The sequence below is a fragment of the Xiphophorus hellerii genome, chromosome 21 (genome assembly GCF_003331165.1).
Source record: "Xiphophorus hellerii strain 12219 chromosome 21, Xiphophorus_hellerii-4.1, whole genome shotgun sequence".
NCBI classification, from domain to species: domain Eukaryota; kingdom Metazoa; phylum Chordata; class Actinopteri; order Cyprinodontiformes; family Poeciliidae; genus Xiphophorus; species Xiphophorus hellerii.
In genome coordinates, this window is record NC_045692.1 from 22,858,043 (window position 1) to 22,880,336 (window position 22,294).

Here is a 22,294-nt window from a genome sequence, read left to right on the forward strand (position 1 = left end):
TGCCTTTCAGGTAACTCAGTTTGACAAGAGTCAGTTTTTACTGCTGTTCTCCAGACAAAATGGCTGCCTGGAGAAATTATTGTTGTTGGGATTTTCAGCATATAGAATAAAATAAAGAAAAGGAATTTGTGTTGATCTCAGTTCTTGATTCTTCCTCCAACAAAGCATATGTGGGGTCAGACACTAATGTGGGACAAGAAGACCTGGCTAGCTAATTGTTTCCACCAAAATTAATCTCTGATGTGTCAGGTTGTGGAAACCACTCACAAATGCTTAATTTGTGAATTGTTCCCAGTGTAACAAGTGGAAGACGAAGTGTTTCCCCACAAAGAAGGACGTAGTTCTAATTAGCTCTTTAAACCTGAATAAGGTCGATTTTGTGATGAGTAATCTAACGCGTTGCTATTTCATATCCAGTAGTCAGACTACAGTTACTTATCGAAATCATTTTGCGTTACTATTTTCTTTTGTTATTTAATCGTATTTCCTCTACGCGTCTTGTCGAGTGACCGATGTCTCTATGCGACAGAAATGTAAACAATGGAGGGAGACGCGCATTTTGTTGGTGGAAAAACTGGAACTATTCTGAGTTTCTGTTGCCAAGTTTGATTATTATAAGCGGCTTTGGGATTTTCTTTCTTTTAAGTTGCTTGCAAATTTAATGAGTGGCGGGTTGAGCCTTTTTGGGTTCGTTTTTGAACGTGAAGTTACTCATTTGGGCTTGGAAATAAGCAGAGACTCATAATAAATCCCAGAATTTGTCCGTCATTAAGGTAGTTTTAGTCAGGCTCTCCCTGTCCATCATTTCCCGGATGATCCGCCCCGCTGTGTCTTTGTTAATGTCAAGTTCATATATTACCTCTGAATGACGTCGAGCTTCGCTTTGCGCTCCAGAAAACTGCAAACATCGAGACTAATTTGAACAGCGCAATAAATGTGAAAACAGCCACGAATAAACGTGTCCGTAGTTGCCAATAATTATAATGGCAACTTAACGCCATTATAATTATTAATATTAAGATAAGTGTCACAAATCTGTGCAGCCATGTGAGTTGTGCAGCTGCAGGAGGAGCTCTGTTCGCTGCGCTTTGACACCAAACGCAGGGCCGTAACGCAGAACCTGGAGGCTGGGGGGAGATAAGGGGGCTTTAAAATCCTTCTTAGAGTTTTCCAGACAACAGTGGAAAACAAATTACTTTTTTTTGTTTGTACTGTTGTAACCATTAAAAAAATCTCCTCTTCAGTTCAACCTTATAAGTGGAGACACATTGTTGATGTTACCATTATAAAATAGCTTACAATTAAGTTTTGGCAAAGATCAATGTAATTTTCACAGGAGGCAGAGCGTTGTTGTTAGCAGCTGCTGAAAGTAACTGAAAAAGTTAATTTTAATGTAACTTAGTTACTTTCCAAATCAAGTAGTCAGTAATCTAACTAAGTTACTTTTTCAAGGAGTAATCAGTAATCCGATTAAAGTTACTTCCTCAAAGTAACTATGCCATCACTGCTTGTAAGTTAGTATTGTCGTATTTCAAGAGTGCTAAGTAATTTGCATTGGCCATACAGTAATGCATGTTAGTGTCTATTTTTTGCTAAGATTAAATTAATAATTCAGATGTATTCAGAGAACATAACCCAAGTTTATTCCTCCTGTTAGAACCGATTTTATAATAAGTATAATAAGTGATATAGTAATTAAAAGCAGTGTTGGTTTCTGCACATCACTAATTGAAAATAAGAACAAGCTTCTTCTATAATAATCATCCAGCAGCTGAATGATTATTATTTATTCATTCATAAACCAAATAAAATAAAATAATAGTTTTACTCTCTTCAGTCCGGAAAAGTTTCAAACATTGCAACAAATTTGTTTCAATGACAAAACCTTGAGTAATGCGTCAGCCTAAACTTTGCTCCTCCTACACCTCCCACTTTATCTATGAGGGTGGGATGGGCTGAGGGTGTGTGTGTGTGTGTGTGTGTGCGTGCGTGTGTGTGTGGTACATAAGCAGAGGGAGAGAAAGTGAGACCAGGATAAGACCACAGTGGCTGAGAAGTGATGATCGGTCACACAGCAAGCCGCTGCGCTCTGCTGCTCTGGATCCGGCTGATTATTTTCCACCCTTTCACCGTTTCTCCTCCACTTTTCTTCCTCACATCATTTCACTGAAACCAGAGCAACAGGATTGTTTTTGGTGCTTGAGGAGAAGCTGAAAGATGAAAATGGGAAAAAGAAACAGCTGAGATAATCCTGGACCGCTCCAAACATTCCCAAACTGAATCGTTTCCTGCTGCTTTTCATCGACTTCGTCAGTTTCCTCCTCAGCTTCTTCATGGACAGAGTTTTTATGCGCATGAAGCTGCCAGGATACATCATGGACTAAGAACATGGACAACAGAAATTTACCAAACAGAATCATAGAATCAGTTATAAATAAAGGTGACACTTATCCAAATCTTAACCCATTCAGGACTTGCTGTAACAAAGAGAAGAAGTAAAGATGAATTCCATGGCTCAGCAAGGCTTGATCCCATGCTACCTGAACCGGACCCTGTGCCTGGGAACTCTGCCAGAGAAAGACGTTTCCGGAGAGGAGAAGGATTCCTCTGCTGGCTGCTACGAGCAGCTGCTGATTTCCACCGAGGTCTTTCTCACTTTGGGCATCATCAGCCTGCTGGAGAACATCCTGGTGGTCGCCGCCATCATCAAGAACAAGAACCTCCATTCCCCGATGTACTTCTTCATCTGTAGCCTGGCGGTCGCCGACATGCTGGTCAGCGTCTCCAACGCCTCGGAGACAATCGTCATAGCGCTGATCAACGGCGGCAGCCTCACCATCCCCGTCACGTTCATCAAAAGCATGGACAACGTGTTCGACTCCATGATCTGCAGCTCTCTGCTCTCCTCCATCTGCAGCTTGCTCGCCATCGCCATCGACCGCTACATCACCATCTTCTACGCCCTGCGGTACCACAACATCGTCACCATCCGGCGGGCGTTGCTGGTCATCGCCGGCATCTGGACGTGTTGCACCGTCTCTGGCATCCTGTTCATCATCTACTCGGAGAGCACCATGGTGCTCATCTGCCTCATCACCATGTTCTTCACCATGCTGGTCCTCATGGCTTCGCTCTACGTTCACATGTTCCTGCTGGCGCGCCTGCACATGAAGCGCATCGCCGCCCTGCCGGGCAACGCGACCATCCAGCAGTGCGCCAACATGAAGGGCGCCATCACCCTCACCATCCTGCTGGGGGTGTTTGTGGTGTGCTGGGCGCCCTTCTTTCTGCACCTCATCCTGATGATCACCTGCCCCAGGAACCCCTACTGCACCTGCTTCATGTCGCACTTCAACATGTACCTCATCCTCATCATGTGCAACTCCGTCATCGATCCCATCATCTACGCTTTCCGCAGCCAGGAGATGAGGAAGACCTTTAAGGAGATCTTCTGCTGCTCACAGGCTCTCTGGTGTATTAGCTTTCTGTGAGACGCTCCAGGTAGTTCATCTGTAATCAGTGTGCAGTGCAAAGCTGCAGGTCTGCAGGATAAGAGGTGTTGATTAGACGGTTGGCTAACACAGAGGATTTGTCTGCAGTCCACAATCTGCTTTTAATTGTATTAAAACTTGACTAAATACTGAAAGTGTTTTCAAATGAAGAGTAACAAATATCCTGTTTTTATTTTCAGTCAAACTCTAAATAATGAGCAAACTGGTTGCTTGTCATGCTAGTTTATTGTTGAGTAGGTTAAAAAAAGCTGCATTTTTGGTGCTTTTAGCTTTAAAGATGATACTTTTTTACCCATGTGACAAAATGTTTGGATCTTGTTCATCGATATGGTGTCAGAATTTTACAATTAGCTAAAAATGACACTTTTGTTGACATCAATCAATTTCTTTGAGGAACTGATCTTCTATTCTGAGCATAAAACATCCCAGTTTATCTACCTAGTTTTGCACTTTTGTTCTAGAAACAATAAAATAAAACAGAATATTCTTAGATGAATCAGTTAAATATAGTAAAAAATATATATGAGTCTATAAATTATGTTTTCTATGTATGATAGTGTCAAAATACTCCTGCATTTTGATACAAAGGTATATTAAAGAATAGTAATAAAGAGTTGAAATTAAAAAAGTAACCTTCTCACTCTTTTTTGGACAGGTACAGTAGCTAAAATGACTGATTCTTATGTGTAAAGCTTTGCCTTTATATGTGTTTTTACTGATTTGTTAAAAACAATAATAAAGAAATAAAAAAATAACTGTTATGAGAAACGCTCTAGCTGTTGAGCAAATGATGAAATTGATGTGAGAAACAAACCAAACCGTCTAAAAAACGGTCAGATTCTCACAGCTGTGCAGAAGCAGTGAGCTGCTTCATCTCTGGCTCTTCAGGGTGTCACTTATCAAACAGCATCTTTAAGCCAGGAGTCCTGCTGAATCCTGATGTGCTGGAGAGAAACGCCACAACCAGCGTTATCAGTCAGAGCCTCGCCTCACTGCCTTCCAAACAGCCAATGAACCAGCAGATCGGACCACCGATCGCCACCGCGTTGTGGCTCCGCGTTATTCTTTACGCTTGATTTAAGGCTGAAAAATGTATTATTTTTAGGATATTTCATCGTTTTGTGCTCTGCTGCCTCCGGCTCTTATCAGACGGCGCTTCTGGGGATTTGTACTCGAAGCTGCTTGCATTAAATTAGTCCGTGTTGACTCAGCGCCTGGCATCCCCAGCCACGGCAAATAATGCTGGAATTTATTTCCAAGTCAGGGCCTCAGTTAAGGTCAATTAGTGCTTTTATTTGGATTGCTGAAAGAAAGCACAAGCAGTGTCCTTTGTTAGAAAGTGATAAATATAATACAGGATCCTCGCAGGTTGCTCAATTGAAAATTAAAGATTCATACAGAAGTTTTGTCTGGTTGAAGGAATGTTAATGCATTAACTCACAATATCTCTCAAATACACTTTGCTTATTGCCATCATGTTTGGAATATCTGCTTCCTTGCAAAGGTAGAAATTGGAGTCTTTCTACGCGACAAATATTTTAATCCCAAATTCCTGTGTTTAAAAGGCAACAATCTGAGGTTGATATTCAGGTGTCAACAATGAATTCAAGGTTTTATTTTCTGCATGTCTTTGCAGGTTTGCCATGGAAACAGATTTAAAAAGGCCTTGCATTAAAACAGAAATAGCCTTGGTTTGGCGCTTGGCTTTTTTGTTTTCAGAAATCATCGTCTATGTTTGGGAATCTGTGAATGGATGAACGTTTGAGCTTCAACCAAATGTAAAGTTCCTTAGTATTTAGTATGTAGTGAGCGATTAAATGACTTTTTTAATTCTGTAACTCTTTATTTGTAAAGTGTAGCTGTGAGTGAATCAGAGTGCTGGAGTTTTTAGCTTCTTTTAAAAGTTTTAAAGTTTTTTTCAATCTCCACAGAACAGGTTTTGAGGGTCTTTTAGATATAAATGGTGTTTGTGAGGATTTTAGAGAATCAGGGTAGTGGTAACCAACTTGAAAGTTGTTTTCAGTATAAATCCCACTTATCAAAATCAACATTATTGGCCAGGATTTTGTGCATAAATTGCATTTTTCTACACAATCAGCAGCTTATATACATTAAGTATAAATAACAAAGTTTTAGGAGAATTAAAATAAAACATGGAGGGAAAGTCAGTTCTGATAATCAGCAGGATGGATGAGCCAAACCACACAGTAACTGCGTTTCCATTACAAATGTGTGAAAATCTTTTTCTATATTCTAGCATAAAAAACACAATTTTGCAATTGTAGAGTGTCCATTACATAAGAAAAATAAATTAAATCACATGTGAATAAGGTCGTTCATGCGATAAGTTATTAAAAATCATGGCAGCGACGAATGTAAACAGTTATATGACATATATTCATCATCCTACTACTTCCTGTCGTCTTCTTCTGCATTTCCAGCAGTAGTAACATCCTGCTGTTGATCATGTGACTCGTCTGATGCGAGAAAACTGTTTTCATTGCAATTTTGCAAAATAAAAATATTTTGAGATGGCCAAAAAGCGTATAAACTTTTTAGCAGAACATTTTAGTTTCCATTAAACAGATTCATTTTTATAATTTTAATGTGCAAAACTATGCAGTTAATGGACCAACACAGACCAGACTCAGTAATTCAAATTAAATTTAACTTAAAACTATTCAATGTAAATTAAATGTTATTGTAACTCCTAGTAATTCAAATTCTACGAAGAGTTACTGTAGTTATTGTAACGGCCATGCAGAAGATTATCAGTAGCTGTGGATGAAAGTCTCGTCTTCCTCTTTGCTTTTTGTACATTTAAAATAATTACAATAAAAAACCAAAAGCCACACACTCATGTGTTTCAAAAGATACATACAGGAGGAACTGAGAAACTACATAAAAGAAAACACAACAATGCTGTTTTGTTCCAGTTTAAAAGACGTACATCCCAATATGATCAGGATAAAGAAACCAGCAGATGTTTTGAGTTTGTGAAGTGGTTTGTTCTCTCTTTGGAAAAACAGCAGCAGCTAAAAGCCTGAGCAGCTTTAGCAGCTGTTTTGCTTTGATGCATTTATTCTCTTCTCCCGTCTTTGATGATCTGAGTTGTTTCTGAGCAGCAACCCGAGTGTCTTGCAGAGTGGAGGGAGAGCGCTCTGAAACAGGAGCACCACCGGCTGCTGCAGGCCTGACCAGTCGGAAAAATCACATCACAAATGGATCTTCAGTTAGAAGTCATGAACAATATGATCAGTCCAGCATGGTGGGAACGCCCAATCTAAACGTCAGAGTTAAGGTTTATCTGATGAATGTAGCATTCTGTAGGTCCAACAGTACCAGTAGCACACAGTTACTACTGTGTGCTACTACTGAGTTGCAGCGCATACAGAGGCTTGTTTTGTCTCCATGGTAACACCTTCACCTTAACAGGAAGATATGGTTGATTATGGCAGCGACTTATCGTATTCAGGCATCTAGACCCGCTGAAGACTCAAAATTAGAAAGAGAATTTTAATTACTTTAAATGTATTAAGGTTGTTGTTGCCAGACAGCTTTGTCTGAGTGTTTTAGAAACTTCCTATCAAACTTTCTGTTCCCACTTCTCCTCTTACTTCTGCTGTTCCTCAGAGCTTAGTCCTTGGGCAGCTTGGTTTCATCTTGTGTCTGGTAAAAAGAAATCTCTATGGAGAAATACACAAACAGTTAGATCTGCAAGACAACTCTGCCGTAGGGCAGAACGAAAATGGCGTAAAACTCAACTCCAAATTCATTGTGACATCTATAAAGAAAGACTACGTAACTATCATTTAACATTAAAACATGCAAGAGAGGCTTTCTTTGCAGATGTCATAAACTAAAATATTAACAATGTTCGAGCTTTATTTGCAACAGTTGACAGAATCACAAACCCTCCTGTGACGTTACCGCCTGATTTCCAATGTATTGCCGCCTGCAACCAGTTTTTCAGCTTCTTTTCAGAGAAAATTCAAAAAATCAGAGGATTAATCTGCACATCCACTATAAAGTCAGTACCAATGCTGTGCCCAAACAAAACAAATACAGGAAAAATGACCCAATTTCAACTACTTAATTATAAAACCCTACAGGAAATTATAAGTCAACTAAACTCCAGTTCCTGCTGTCTGGATGTCCTAGATCTATAACTCTAGAACATTTCTTTAAGAAAGTCCTGCCTGTTATTGCTGCTGATCTGATCCAGATAGTAAACTCATCGCTCTCATCAGGCGTTTTCCCCCAGGCTTTGAAAACAGCAGTAATCAAACCACTTATAAAAAAGAACTGTCTGGACAAATCACTACTGCAGAATTACAGGCCGATCTCCAACCTCCCATTCATCAGCAAAGTTATTGAAAAAGCTGCGTGTAAACAATTAACTAGCTTCCTAACTATAACCAACCTCTTTGACTCCTTCCAGTCTGGTTTCCATGGTTACCACAGCACAGAGACTGCCCTCGTAAAAGTGTTTAATGACACCCATATAAATTCGGACTGTGGCAGAACCACAGTGCTGGTTCTGTTGGACCTCAGTGTTGACCACGACATATTACTGAATCGACTGGAGAGTTGGGTCGGACTCTCCGGTCCAGTGCTTAACTGGTTTAAATCCTACATAAAGAACAGGGATTTCTTTGTTTCAATTGAAAACTTTTCATCAAAGAGGTCAAAGGTCACATGTGGGGTACCCCAAGGTTCAATCCTAGGACCCCTCTTATTCAATATTTATATGCTCCCACTAGCTCAGGTTATAACAGGAAATAATATTAGCTACCATAACTATGCAGATGACACACAGCTCTACATTACGGTGTCACCAGGTGACCTTTGACCCCATCCAATCACTGAACAGATGCTTAGAGCAGATAAATGTGTGGATGTGCCAAAACTTTCTCCAGCTGAACAGAAACAAAACTGAAGTTATTATTTTTGGACCTAAAGAGGAACGATCTAGACCAGTGGTTCCTAACCTTTTTTGAGGTACCGAACCCATCAGCTTCATATGCGCATTCACCAAACCCTTTTTTAGTGATAAATAAAATAATTTTTTTTTTCCAAATTCAAGACATAGGTATATGTTTTTTTGCTGGTGCACAAAATGAGCAATGCATGAACGTTACCTTTGCTCAAAGAACAAAACCATGAACTCACAGCAAGTTACAGTGTTATTTTATTCTGGCCCCCAAAAAATATTTTGGCCCCATAAAAGAATTTCAGCCCCCAAAATATTTTTTTTACTAATTTACTAATTAAAAATAAATTTGGAATTTTTCAAAGAACAAAAAATTTTTTAATAACTAAATTTTTCTTTATTTTTAATTTAATAACACCAGTTCTAAAGTCCCTCCACTGGCTCCCTGTAGCTCAAAGAATAGACTTTAAAATCCTGTTGTTAGTTTATAAATCACTGAACGGCTTAGCACCACAATACATTAAAGATCTGCTGTTGTTGTATCAACCTTCCAGAACCTCTCATGTTCCGGTTCTGGTTCTGCTCTGCATCCCCAGAACCAAACGAGGAGAAGCAGCTTTCAGCATCTATGCACCACAAATTTGGAACAAACTTCCAGAAAACTTTAAAACAGCTGAAACACTGACTTCTTTTAAATCTCAACTAAAAACCCACCTGTTTAGGATTGTATTTGAAATGTAATCAATTACAAATTTATTGATGGAACTTGACTTAATGTTGTTTTGATTGTTGATTCTATGTTGCATTGTGTTTCTGTGTTTGTAATGATGTAAAACACTTTGAAATGTCTTGCTGCTGAAATGTGCTATACAAATAAAATTTGATTGATTGATTGATTGATCTTTTGCCATTTCAACCTTCGGTTCCTCTTCTATGCAAATGACATCCTGCTCTAAATAAATCTGCAAACAAGAGTCATCAAAGAAGAACTTAAACACAATGGTGGTATTTTTTATCTAGATGGATATTTTTGAACGACACCCAGCTAACCGAATCCATGGAGATATTTTATAATCTCCAGCTATTTGCAAATAAATTTTCCAAATACTTATATTTAAATACATAGATCTGGGAACTTTGTAGTTCACAGCCACCTTGGTAGGTACCATAATTAACTGTCATGGCAGTTGCTATGGCAACAATAAATAAGCCACAAGCTTAGAGCTAGCTCTCGGCTCATTCTTATTAACTTATGAACAATATAAGTACGTTACAACTATTACTTAATTACAGTATGTGAGTTCTCTACCCACCTCTGTGTAATACTGAGATCATTATCAGTGATATTTGTACTTAGTAGCAAAATTAGCTCAGCTAATGTAGCTTTTATCTGCTAGCTAAGACGGACATGTAGTCTGTTTGTTGCTGCATGTACTCTGCCAGTCACCAGAACCTTGTCGTTCACCAGAACCTTATTGTTACATCCTTTATAAATCCGTTTAAATGCTGATCGTTTGCATCCATGGATTTATGTGAAGCTCCTCCATGGTATAAACACTCTTCGTGTTCATTAAATAGTGAACTATGTCATAGCAGGAGATCAGAGGCAGATTGTCCACATCGTCTGACATGTTTCCATTCTCTGCCTCATGCGGGTCGATACCAACAGCAGCCATTTTGTTGATATGTCTTTTTCTTGCACATTGGTTAAGAGTCCCCATAAACCTTCTTTTTGTTGGTCTTGAGGCCATGGTTCATCTATACTTTCCACTGACCTTGCCTACCAAGATGGCGCCATTTAGACTTGTAGGAACTATGTATAGTTTTCTACACATAGAAAACGACTTTAATTGTTTCATTGTTGCCAGCTATGATTAACAGCACTTGCTAATATTGTTTCTCTCTTGCATTTTACGCACACAAGCATTATGCAAGTAGAGGTTATGAGATATTATGTATTACAAGTTTAATTTGAAAAGAACTAGAAGAAAAAAAAAAATTACTACAGTCTTTATGTGTAAGACGGCCATGTTGGATTTCGAAGTACATTTATGGGCATCTGTTCCCTCATTTCCTTTCTTTTTTTTACTTTTTGAAATATAATCAACAATCTTAAAGCAATATTTTGCTATTTGGTTTTGTATTTTTGTGACCAAACAATCAGTTTCCTATTTATTTGCATCAAGATAAACAAAAACTTTCAGGTATTTTAAGCAGGTAAGATAAACTCGAGACATTTTTCTAAATTCAAAGAAAAAAAAACATCCAGTTTATTATTTGTTCCCTTGTGTAAAATGAGTAACACAGAAACAGGCACATTTTTTGGGAGCTAAATATATTAGGGAACATGTGGTGAATCACAGAGATCTGATTTAGGCAGAAAATAAATGAGATGCCCAGAAGATGGAAAAACAAGCTGACATGTCATCAGTGTGCGTCATTGTTCAGTGAAGATGTAAAAAAATAAGTTTAAAAAAAAATAAATAAAAGTATATTAAGTTGGAGAGAAACGGTTGTGGTTAGGAAAGCAATGAGTATATTTTATTTTTATTCAGAACTAAGAAAATTGCGCTGATTACATGAAGTAATAATAATAAAAACATATCTCAAAATGTTTATTTTATTAATATGACTACAGTAAAATATAGCTTCATATTAAAGATTTTTAATGTTAACTTAGACATTTGATTATCAATTTAAAGTTATTGGGCTTCAAGGCTTCAATTTAGATTTTTTGAAACTATTTGGTAGATTTTATTATTGAAACCTGTTGGCATGACTTCCTCCAAAAACCTCATTTTCTCTGGAGCTTTTTAAGCTGGTTTAATTCTGTCTTGCACAAAGGCTGACATTTTCCGAGCATTAAAGGCTGGCGCGATCCGGCAGGTTGTTAGTAAAAGCCTTGTCTTTCCAGGAAACCTGTTGCTTTTTCACTGCAGTCTGACAGTTTTCTAATTGCTCCTCCAATATATACCTTGAGAACATTCAACAGATTTCTTTAGTGTTTTTAAAACACACACACACTTATAACACGGCTCTCTGTAGAGCAGATCTTCAATACAAACAGCAGTAAACATAATGAGATCTGATGAAGTTCATCCGCTTTGAGCTAGCTGTCACAACAATCGCAGTCAGGAGAGGATAGCTGTCAGGAAATAAAGCTCCAAAATGATCAATAGTTCATATTTTTTATTTTATTCTTGTAAAGGAGCTCAGTAAAAGGAGTAACCTGTGATCCTGTTGTTACCTTTCAGGTAACTCAGTTTGACAAGAGTCAGTTTTTACTGCTGTTCTCCAGACAAAATGGCTGCCTGGAGAAATTATTGTTGTTGGGATTTTCAGAATATAGAATAAAATAAAGAAAAGGAATTTGTGTTGATCTCAGTTCTTGATTCTTCCTCCAACAAAGCATATGTGGGGTCAGACACTAATGTGGGACAAGAAGACCTGGCTAGCTAATTGTTTCCACCAAAATTAATCTCTGATGTGTCAGGTTGTGGAAACCACTCACAAACGCTTAATTTGTGAATTGTTGCCAGTGTAACAAGTGGAAGACGAAGTGTTTCCCCACAAAGAAGGACGTAGTTCTAATTAGCTCTTTAAACCTGAATAAGGTCGATTTTGTGATGAGTAATCTAACGCGTTGCTATTTCATATCCAGTAGTCAGACTACAGTTACTTATCGAAATCATTTTGCGTTACTATTTTCTTTTGTTATTTAATCGTATTTCCTCTACGCGTCTTGTCGAGTGACCGACGTCTCTATGCGACAGAAATGTAAACAATGGAGGGAGACGCGCATTTTGTTGGTGGAAAAACTGGAACTATTCTGAGTTTCTGTTGCCAAGTTTGATTATTATAAGCGGCTTTGGGATTTTCTTTCTTTTAAGTTGCTTGCAAATTTAATGAGTGGCGGGTTGAGCCTTTTTGGGTTCGTTTTTGAACGTGAAGTTACTCATTTGGGCTTGGAAATAAGCAGAGACTCATAATAAATCCCAGAATTTGTCCGTCATTAAGGTAGTTTTAGTCAGGCTCTCCCTGTCCATCATTTCCCGGATGATCCGCCCCGCTGTGTCTTTGTTAATGTCAAGTTCATATATTACCTCTGAATGACGTCGAGCTTCGCTTTGCGCTCCAGAAAACTGCAAACATCGAGACTAATTTGAACAGCGCAATAAATGTGAAAACAGCCACGAATAAACGTGTCCGTAGTTGCCAATAATTATAATGGCAACTTAACGCCATTATAATTATTAATATTAAGACAAGTGTCACAAATCTGTGCAGCCATGTGAGTTGTGCAGCTGCAGGAGGAGCTCTGTTCGCTGCGCTTTGACACCAAACGCAGGGCCGTAACGCAGAACCTGGAGGCTGGGGGGAGATAAGGGGGCTTTAAAATCCTTCTTAGAGTTTTCCAGACAACAGTGGAAAACAAATTACCTTTTTTTGTTTGTACTGTTGTAACCATTAAAAAAATCTCCTCTTCAGTTCAACCTTATAAGTGGAGACACATTGTTGATGTTACCATTATAAAATAGCTTACAATTAAGTTTTGGCAAAGATCAATGTAATTTTCACAGGAGGCAGAGCGTTGTTGTTAGCAGCTGCTGAAAGTAACTGAAAAAGTTAATTTTAATGTAACTTAGTTACTTTCCAAATCAAGTAGTCAGTAATCTAACTAAGTTACTTTTTCAAGGAGTAATCAGTAATCCGATTAAAGTTACTTCCTCAAAGTAACTATGCCATCACTGCTTGTAAGTTAGTATTGTCGTATTTCAAGAGTGCTAAGTAATTTGCATTGGCCATACAGTAATGCATGTTAGTGTCTATTTTTTGCTAAGATTAAGTTAATTCAGATGTATTCAGAGAACATAACCCAAGTTTATTCCTCCTGTTAGAACCGATTTTATAATAAGTATAATAAGTGATATAGTAATTAAAAGCAGTGTTGGTTTCTGCACATCACTAATTGAAAATAAGAACAAGCTTCTTCTATAATAATCATCCAGCAGCTGAATGATTATTATTTATTTATTCATAAACCAAATAAAATAAAATAATAGTTTTACTCTCTTCAGTCCGGAAAAGTTTCAAACATTGCAACAAATTTGTTTCAATGACAAAACCTTGAGTAATGCGTCAGCCTAAACTTTGCTCCTCCTACACCTCCCACTTTATCTGTGAGGGTGGGATGGGCTGAGGGTGTGTGTGTGTGTGTGTGTGTGTGTGGTACATAAGCAGAGGGAAAGAAAGTGAGACCAGGATAAGACTACAGTGGCTGAGAAGTGATGATCGGTCACACAGCCAGCCGCTGCGCTCTGCTGCTCTGGATCCGGCTGATTATTTTTCACCCTTTCACCGTTTCTCCTTCACTTTTCTTCCTCACGTCGTTTCACTGAAACCAGAGCAACAGGATTGTTTTTGGTGCTTGAGGAGGAGCTGAAAGATGAAAATGGGAAAAAGAAACAGCTGAGATAATCCCGGACCACTCCAATGCTCCAAACATTCCCAAACTGAATCGTTTCCTGCTGCTTTTCATCGGCTTCGTCAGTTTCCTCCTCAGCTTCTTCATGGACAGAGTTTTCATGCGCATGAAGCTGCCAGGATACATCATGGACTAAGAACATGGACAACAGAAATTTACCAAACAGAATCATAGAATCAGTTATAAATAAAGGTGACACTTATCCAAATCTTAACCCATTCAGGACTTGCTGTAACAAAGAGAAGAAGTAAAGATGAACTCCACGGCTCAGCAAGGCTTGATCCCATGCTACCTGAACCGGACCCTGTGCCTGGGAACTCTGCCAGAGAAAGACGTTTCCGGAGAGGAGAAGGATTCCTCTGCTGGCTGCTACGAGCAGCTGCTGATTTCCACCGAGGTCTTTCTCACTTTGGGCATCATCAGCCTGCTGGAGAACATCCTGGTGGTCGCCGCCATCATCAAGAACAAGAACCTCCATTCCCCGATGTACTTCTTCATCTGTAGCCTGGCGGTCGCCGACATGCTGGTCAGCGTCTCCAACGCCTCGGAGACGATTGCCATAGCGCTGATCAACGGCGGCAGCCTCACCATCCCCGTCACGTTCATCAAAAGCATGGACTACGTGTTCGACTCCATGATCTGCAGCTCTCTGCTCGCCTCCATCTGCAGCTTGCTCGCCATCACCATCGACCGCTACATCACCATCTTCTACGCCCTGCGGTACCACAACATCGTCACCATCCGGCGGGCGTTGCTGGTCATCGCCAGCATCTGGACGTGCTGTACCGTCTCTGGCATCCTGTTCATCATCTACTCGGAGAGCACCATGGTGCTCATCTGCCTCATCACCATGTTCTTCACCATGCTGGTCCTCATGGCGTCACTCTACGTTCACATGTTCCTGCTGGCGCACCTGCACATGAAGCTCATCGCCGCCCTGCCGGGCAACGCGCCCATCCAGCAGCGCGCCAACATGAAGGGCGCCATCACCCTCACCATCTTGCTGGGGGTGTTTGTGGTGTGCTGGGCGCCCTTCTTTCTGCACCTCATCCTGATGATCACCTGCCCCAGGAACCCCTACTGCACCTGCTTCATGTCGCACTTCAACATGTACCTGATCCTCATCATGTGCAACTCCATCATCGACCCCATCATCTACGCTTTCCGCAGCCAGGAGATGAGGAAGACCTTTAAGGAGATCTTCTGCTGCTCACAGGCTCTCTGGTGTATTAGCTTTCTGTGAGACGCTCCAGGTAGTTCATCTGTAATCCGTGTGCAGAGCAAAGCTCCAGGTCTGCAGGATAAGAGGTGTTGATTAGACGGTTGGCTAACACAGAGGATTTGTCTGCAGTCCACAATGTTGTGAATCTAAAAGGATGAAGAGCCTGAAATGTCAGTTTTGCAGCAGCACAGATTGAAAATGCTTCAGCATATGATGTTTTTAAAGCACATTAGGCAGCTAAGAATGAGATAAGAGACTAACTTTGTTACAACTGAGATTACTTTTGTCATGAATTGCGGTGAGGGTTGGTGAGGCAGACGCAGCGGACCCAGGTCAGATGAATATGAAGATTTTAATAAAGAATGAGTCCAGGAACAGGCAGCTCGCACAGAGTCGGGGTCTCGGGTGGAGCGCAGAGAGTCTGGGTCGGAACGCAGGGGGTCTGGGTCTCTGGAGGAACGGATAGGGTCTGGGTCTCGGGAGGAACGCTGAGGGTCAGGGTCTCGGGAGGAACGCAGAGGGTCAGGGTCTCGGGAGGAACGCAGAGGGTCAGGGTCTCGGGAGGAACGCAGAGGGTCAGGGTCTCGGGAGGAACGCAGAGGGTCAGGGTCTCGGGAGGAACGCAGAGGGTCAGGGTCTCGGAAGGAACGCAGGGGGTCTGGGTCTCGGTAGGAACGCAGGGGGTCTGGGTCTCGGTAGGAACGCAGGGGGTCTGGGTCTCGGTAGGAACGCAGAGGGTCTGGGTCTCAGGAGGAACACAGGGAGTCTCTGGAGGAAGTCCAAGGCGAAGCCTCTGAACCGGCTGCGGAGGAGAGCCGGGGCGGAGCCTCGGGGCCGGCTGCGGAGGAGAGCCAGGGCGAAGCCTGGGAACCGGCTGCGGAGGTGAGCCGGAGCGAAGCCTCGGAACCGGCTGCGGAGGTGAGCCGGAGCGAAGCCTCGGAACCAGCTGCGGAGGTGAGCTGGAGCGAAGCCTCGGAACCGGCTGCGGAGGTGAGCCGGGGCGAAACCTGGGAACCGGCTGCGGAGGCGAGCCGGCGCGAAGCCTGGGAACCGGCTGCGGAGGAGAGCCGGCGCGAAGCCTCGGGACCGGCTGCGGAGGTGAGCCGGCGCGAAGCCTCGGAACCGGCGGCGGCTCCGGAAAGCGACAAGGGGCCGGGTGCACCGGCGGCTCACGTCGCTGTCTGCACGCTGACAGCGGAGGTGGCGGCTCCGGAAAGCGACTAGGGGCCGGGTCTGCCGGCGGCTCACGTCGCTGTCTCCGGGCTGGCAGCGGAGGTGGCGGCTCCGGAAAGCGACGAGGGGCCGGGTCTGCCGGCGGCTCACGTGGCTGACTTCCCGGATGGAGGTATCGACGGGGGCCGAATCCGGGGGGTGCCAACACCAGCCTTGTTCCCCGGAAAAGCTCCCGCTGCAGGTCAGAGAGAGCTTCAGCCAGTGTCCTCTCCTCCCTGCCGGATCTCCGCCTCGATCCGCTCTGCCCTTTTGGAGGGAACCTCCTTAATGCAGCTGGGTCCATCATGAGCGAGCCTCACTGCTCGGTCTGGTCGGGTCCTTCTGTCATGAAGTGGTGAGGTGAGGGATGGTGAGGCAGACGCAGCGGACCCAGGTAAGATGAATTATGATATTTAATGGTGAAAACACAGTCCAAAACAACAAGCAGCAGGCACATAGAAACACTGACGACGACGACTAGACTAGACATTGACGAGGACCCGACGAGGAACAAGGAACACAGGTGGAGTTAAATACATGGGAGGGTAATCACAGAAACGAGACACACCTGGGAACAATCAAGGGGAGGACAGGACAACGAAGAGACTTAAGGACACAGAAAACTCTAAATAAACACAGAAAAACACAGATCCTGACAACTTTATGTCTCCATTGGTTTTTGAACATGGAACCATTGGGGTAGGACTTTATAGCATCGCCACATAAGGTGATATGACATTACTCTTAACTGTAATCATAATATTTACTTATAAGGTGATCATACCTTATAAGGCAACCACAGTATTGCATTATAAAGCAATCATTACATTATAATTATAACTTACCCTTATAAGGTAATCCTGCAATCACAACTTTGTCTTATAAGGTGAGTTTTTCTCTTTAAATTAATCACACCATTGATTTCTGAGGTAACCATAACTTTGCCTTATGATGTAATCAAGGATAAAAATAATGCCTTAAAAGGTAATCATACCATCGTTTACTGAGGCAACCATGACATTGCCATAAAAGGAGGCCTATTGCTTCATAAGGTTATCATAGCATTACTGTACATAGCTGTCAAAGATATTTTTATTCAATGATAACATTAATGTATATGTCAATGAAGAGGCTAAAGAAAGAAAGAGGATTGTAATTCTGTTTACCAAAGGGGTGAATCTGTGTGATGAAGTCTTGCTGCTTTCCAGATGTTTTTGAATAAATTTAAACTCTACAACATTATTCATGAAGTTCATCTTAGAGCTAAACCAACATGGGAGCTAATTCTGAAGCGCTAAAGCTAAAAACAATAAAATACTGCAGAATTACTCAATGCTATATTTAGCATTTTATCACTGAGTCGACCAATCACGGATTGTCACATGACACATTGTAAGCCAATAGCGTCCCTTCATCGTCGACCAATTACGCCCTCTCCTGTACTCGCTTTTTTTTTTTTCATTTTTGGTCACCTTTATTGAACTGAAAGTTTACAAAACAGCCAAATAAATTAGTGTTTTAAAACTTAATTCAGTTAAAGGAAGCTAGGTGTGCTAAATGTTTGCAAGTTTAGCAAAGGCGCTAAACGAAGCATTAGCTCTGCTATTAATAGCAGAGCTAATTATAATGTGAATGTGCTAATTGCAATGTGCTAGTTAGCACATTAGCAGGTTAGCGGAAGTGTACCCACCGCTTTGATTTCATCACAGCACAAATTTCAAGAACAATATTGGTCTCTTTCCAGCACAAATCAGCTAAACTTTATTATAAAACTATTTTCTTTTATAGCAGACTTTCAGTACCAAATAAGAATTGTTTACTTCAAACCCTCAGGCAAAAAAGTAATGTCATTAAGTTAAAAGTTGTCAAAGAAAATTCAACATTGGACAATGTTGAGCTAAAAACATAATCTGAAATATTTGATGGCACCATTCGCAGGTTCAAACAGGGTAAAAAAAAAATCTGCTTGTTTCTCATCTACGCTCTTGTAAGTTTGTGTAAGTATTTGTGTAAATTTGCACATTTGAGTTATTCATACTGGCACTTTAAGCATGTGGTTATAAGTAAGTCTATTTTTCAGTGTGTTTGTGTGAAAGGGAGGAGTATAATTAATGTAGGTTTTCTCTGTGTGTTTGACCTGCTGCTTTTTTAAATCTTTGCCTTAATGGTGTTGCACTGTGATATAAAAAGAAACCGTATTCTGTATGAAAGTGTCTCAGAAAAAAAAGATTATGTACAGTTTTGATGTTTTAAGTGTTGCCTTTTTAATGTGCACCTCTGTAAACTTGAATTGCATTCGAACGCTCACAAAACGCACAAGAGAACAGATGTAAACAGGGTGTCTTATCAGCTCCGCCTGACATGTGACTCATGCAACTGAAAAACATGTTTTGTATTTTTTTTCCCATCAGTGCGTACTGTGAATCACTGCTGCTGTGACTTGAATAAATCATAATGCAACCTGAGCCGCAGATCTGTATGTAACTTTACTCTGATTTTGCACAAAACTGAGATAAAACTCAACGTTTCCTTCAGTTTGGGAGGAAATCCAACCTTCAGATCACAAACCATGAAATTATGACTTCCAGAAATCCCTGCAGGTGATGAATAATCACTTCGTCTTCAGGAGGATTTTATATACTGCAGCTATTCAATCTGATAAAGGCAATTAATTTGGCTTTATCTTTCTATACAGCCTTGAATGGCACCTGAAAAACCTTCAGTGATGCTTTTAAAGCAGCGGCAGAAGCAAGAAATTGAATTCTTTCCCATGTCAAGACAATTTCAAATTAGTTTTGGTTGATAGGAAATGAAAAATGCAACAGTTTTCTTAGTAGATCAAGAAAAAGAGATTGCAAAAGTCACCCAGAACTGGAAAAGGTTAATAGAATAAAGTCGGGAAAACTGACTTTGTTATATTTCTTTTTCAGCAATAACATAGATGCTAACTAGCTAGCGAGGGTAATGTTTCAGCTAGTCATCAGTACATAATACAGATGTCTGCGTACGACTCAAACTTATGCCTGACAGAAAAGGCATGTGAGGGAAAAACCATAGATTACGCATGATTACACAATTCTGGCAAAAATGTAATACCTGTGATTATCATATTTTAGGCCAAACTACATTTTTTTACCTGGATTTAAGGCATTTTAAGGCCTTAATTTTAGATACTTGAATTTAAGGCTTTTGTAAGGTGCTATTGCAGGTCAGGCTGCAAATGACAGCTTTAGCTCCTCTTCCTCATCCCTGTGGTTCTACTGCCATCTGCAGAAAAACACTGCTTGGTTAGAAACAACCAATCAGGGCCAGGATGTCTGTCATTGCTCTAGCTGCCAGCATAACCTATCATAAATGCTAGGTCCTATTAGTATGTAGACCAATGACCGCAAATAAACAGTTTAAGTCGTTTCTCTGACACAATCACATTTAACAGCGAGTATGTGAGATTGATTGGCAGCACTAAGACCCGCCTCCTGGCTCTGATTGGTTGCTTTTGGTGCATTTCTCCAGACGACAATAATACCTCAGGGAAGAGGTGGAGGACATCGATCTTTTCACAGATTAACTGTCTCATAACAAACTGTCACAACATAGTGACAGTTTTAAGAAATATGTTAAAAACATTATTTTATTCTGATTGTTTTGACTACAACTATAAAGTTTATTTTGTGTGAGATTCATCTGAATTATTTATTTTGATGTATTTTATGTTGAAAATCTTTTGTTAAAAGAGTGTTACATTTATCAAAATATTTTCTACATCCTGTAAATTCCTCCTTCATTTTGATTTTAAGTTTAAATCCCCACAGTAATCTACAATATGGGGGATTTGGAGCAGGAGAGCTTTTATCCATATTAATATATTTTAATAGCTGGATAAGTCGTCCGAAAGCTTTTACTTGTGAGAGGTGTTTTCTCTTTTCTTTGTTAGCTAAGCTGTTTGCATTTGAGGGTCTCTGCTGGGTCACCCAGAACGAAACAAATCCATCAGGAAGACTTAGCTGAAAGAAAATACAAAACTTTGCTCATTTAGACTGATAAAAATTTCTTGGAGGGCAGAAGCATAAAAGCACCTCAGGGGGGATAAACAAAACCCTAAGCCTCCACTGCAACGGGTTTCATGGTGAGGATGAAGATTTGCATGTTTGTTTTTATCAGGTGAAAGAAAAATATATTTATTCTTTTTATCTATTACTAAATTTACTCACTTGTTCCCTCTATCACGAACAAAAAAAGACTATCAAAGTTAAAGCATGACAAATAAACACTTCTTCAGAGCACAAATCTGAAAATTTGGCTAAAATTTGGTAAAATTATGACTTATTGGAACCAATAGATGGAAAGTTGTGTAAAGTTGAGTTAATTCTTTACTACATTTGGACAGTGTGCTCAAATGTTCAAGTAATATGCATAATTTAAACTACAAAAGTACCTTTAAAGATTTTTTTTTTATAAATTTAGGACTAAATTACAACACCTCCATTTTTATTCCTACTTAAAATAGATTGAATAAAAAATAGACGTAGTCAAAATATTTGTGCCATTTAACTGTAAAGTTGGAGAGAAAAAAATCCTAAAGGAGCTAAGTAATTGTATTTTTTTCAGTTTACACAAATACAAAATAATATGCAATGAAATAATAATAAATATTTTGTAAGTGATAAGAAAACATTTACAAGTAATTTCTTTTCGATAGGTGTGCAGATTTATTTTCCATCTGTTTTCTGTTCATCTGTTTTCATCAAGATCAGACATTTTTTTGGGTCAGTAAACAGAGAGAAATGCCGTAATAAAAAGGTGTGTAAGCCATTTGATTAAGGGTGTTCAAAGTAGGGACGGAGGGCCATTTGTGGCCCTTGGACTGATTTTGTTTGGCCCCATCCACGACCACAATTCTAGAATAAATTTGAAAAATCTAGGACAAAACTACCTACTTTTAAAGTAAAATCTTCTTACAAGATTGTGACAAAAATGTACAATTGATCATCTTTTCTAAGCTTTGTGGTTGTCATGGTTACTAGGACCACACTTACTCATGGACTTGTACTCTAAAGTCCACCTACGTGCATCCAAATCTGCTTTTAATTGTATTAAAACTTGACTAAATACTGAAAGTGTTTTCAAATGAAGAGTAACAAATATCCTGTTTTTATTTTCAGTCAAACTCTAAATAATGAGCAAACTGGTTGCTTGTCATGCTAGTTTATTGTTGAGTAGGTTAAAAAAAGCTGCATTTTGGGTGCTTTTAGCTTTAAAGATGATACTTTTTTACCCATGTGACAAAATGTTTGGATCTTGTTCATCGATATGGTATCAGAATTTTACAATTAGCTAAAAATGACACTTTTGTTGACATCAATCTTTTTTTTGAGGAACTGATCTTCTATTCTGAGCATAAAACATCCCAGTTTATCTACCTAGTTTTGCACTTTTGTTCAAGAAACAATAAAATAAAACAGAATATTCTTAGATGAATCAGTTAAATATAGTAAAAAATATATATGAGTCTATAAATTATGTTTTCTATGTATGATAGTGTTAAAATACTCATTTTGATACAAAGGTATATTAAAGAATAGTAATAAAGAGTTGAAATTAAAAAAGTAACCTTCTCACTTCTTTTTGGACAGGTACAGTAGCTAAAATGACTGATTCTTATGTGTAAAGCTTTGCTTTTTTATGTGTTTTTACTGATTTGTTAAAAACAATAATAAAGAAATAAAAAAATAACTGTTATGAGAAACGCTCTAGCTGTTGAGCAAATGATGAAATTGATGTGAGAAACAAACCAAACCGTCTAAAAAACGGTCAGATTCTCACAGCTGTGCAGAAGCAGTGAGCTGCTTCATCTCTGGCTCTTCAGGGTGTCACTTATCAAACAGCATCTTTAAGCCAGGAGTCCTGCTGAATCCTGATGTGCTGGAGAG

General features: G+C 39.9%; 3 protein-coding genes across 4 annotated transcripts in view; 2 read left to right on the forward strand and 1 right to left on the reverse strand.

Annotated features, from left to right (window-relative positions):
* Positions 1-22,294, reverse strand: part of drosha (drosha ribonuclease III) — a 533,117-nt gene that overhangs the window by 276,229 nt on the left and 234,594 nt on the right. The window lies entirely within an intron of this gene.
* LOC116711464 (melanocortin receptor 4-like) lies at positions 1,514-22,117 on the forward strand. Its single transcript, XM_032550786.1, has 2 exons — positions 1,514-4,100; positions 21,931-22,117. The coding sequence occupies exon 1, from the start codon at positions 2,502-2,504 to the stop codon at positions 3,489-3,491; it is 990 nt and encodes a 329-aa protein (XP_032406677.1). The 5' UTR covers positions 1,514-2,501; the 3' UTR covers positions 3,492-4,100; positions 21,931-22,117.
* On the forward strand, positions 13,951-15,429 carry LOC116711466 (melanocortin receptor 4-like). Its single transcript, XM_032550788.1, has one exon. It carries the CDS (start codon positions 14,184-14,186, stop codon positions 15,171-15,173), a length of 990 nt encoding a protein of 329 aa, XP_032406679.1. The 5' UTR covers positions 13,951-14,183; the 3' UTR covers positions 15,174-15,429.

Excerpts from the sequence above, each read along its gene's own strand:
- LOC116711464 (XM_032550786.1), top strand. The coding sequence starts at position 2,502 with ATGAATTCCATGGCTCAGCAAGGCTTGATCCCATGCTACCTGAACCGG.
- LOC116711466 (XM_032550788.1), top strand. The coding sequence starts at position 14,184 with ATGAACTCCACGGCTCAGCAAGGCTTGATCCCATGCTACCTGAACCGG.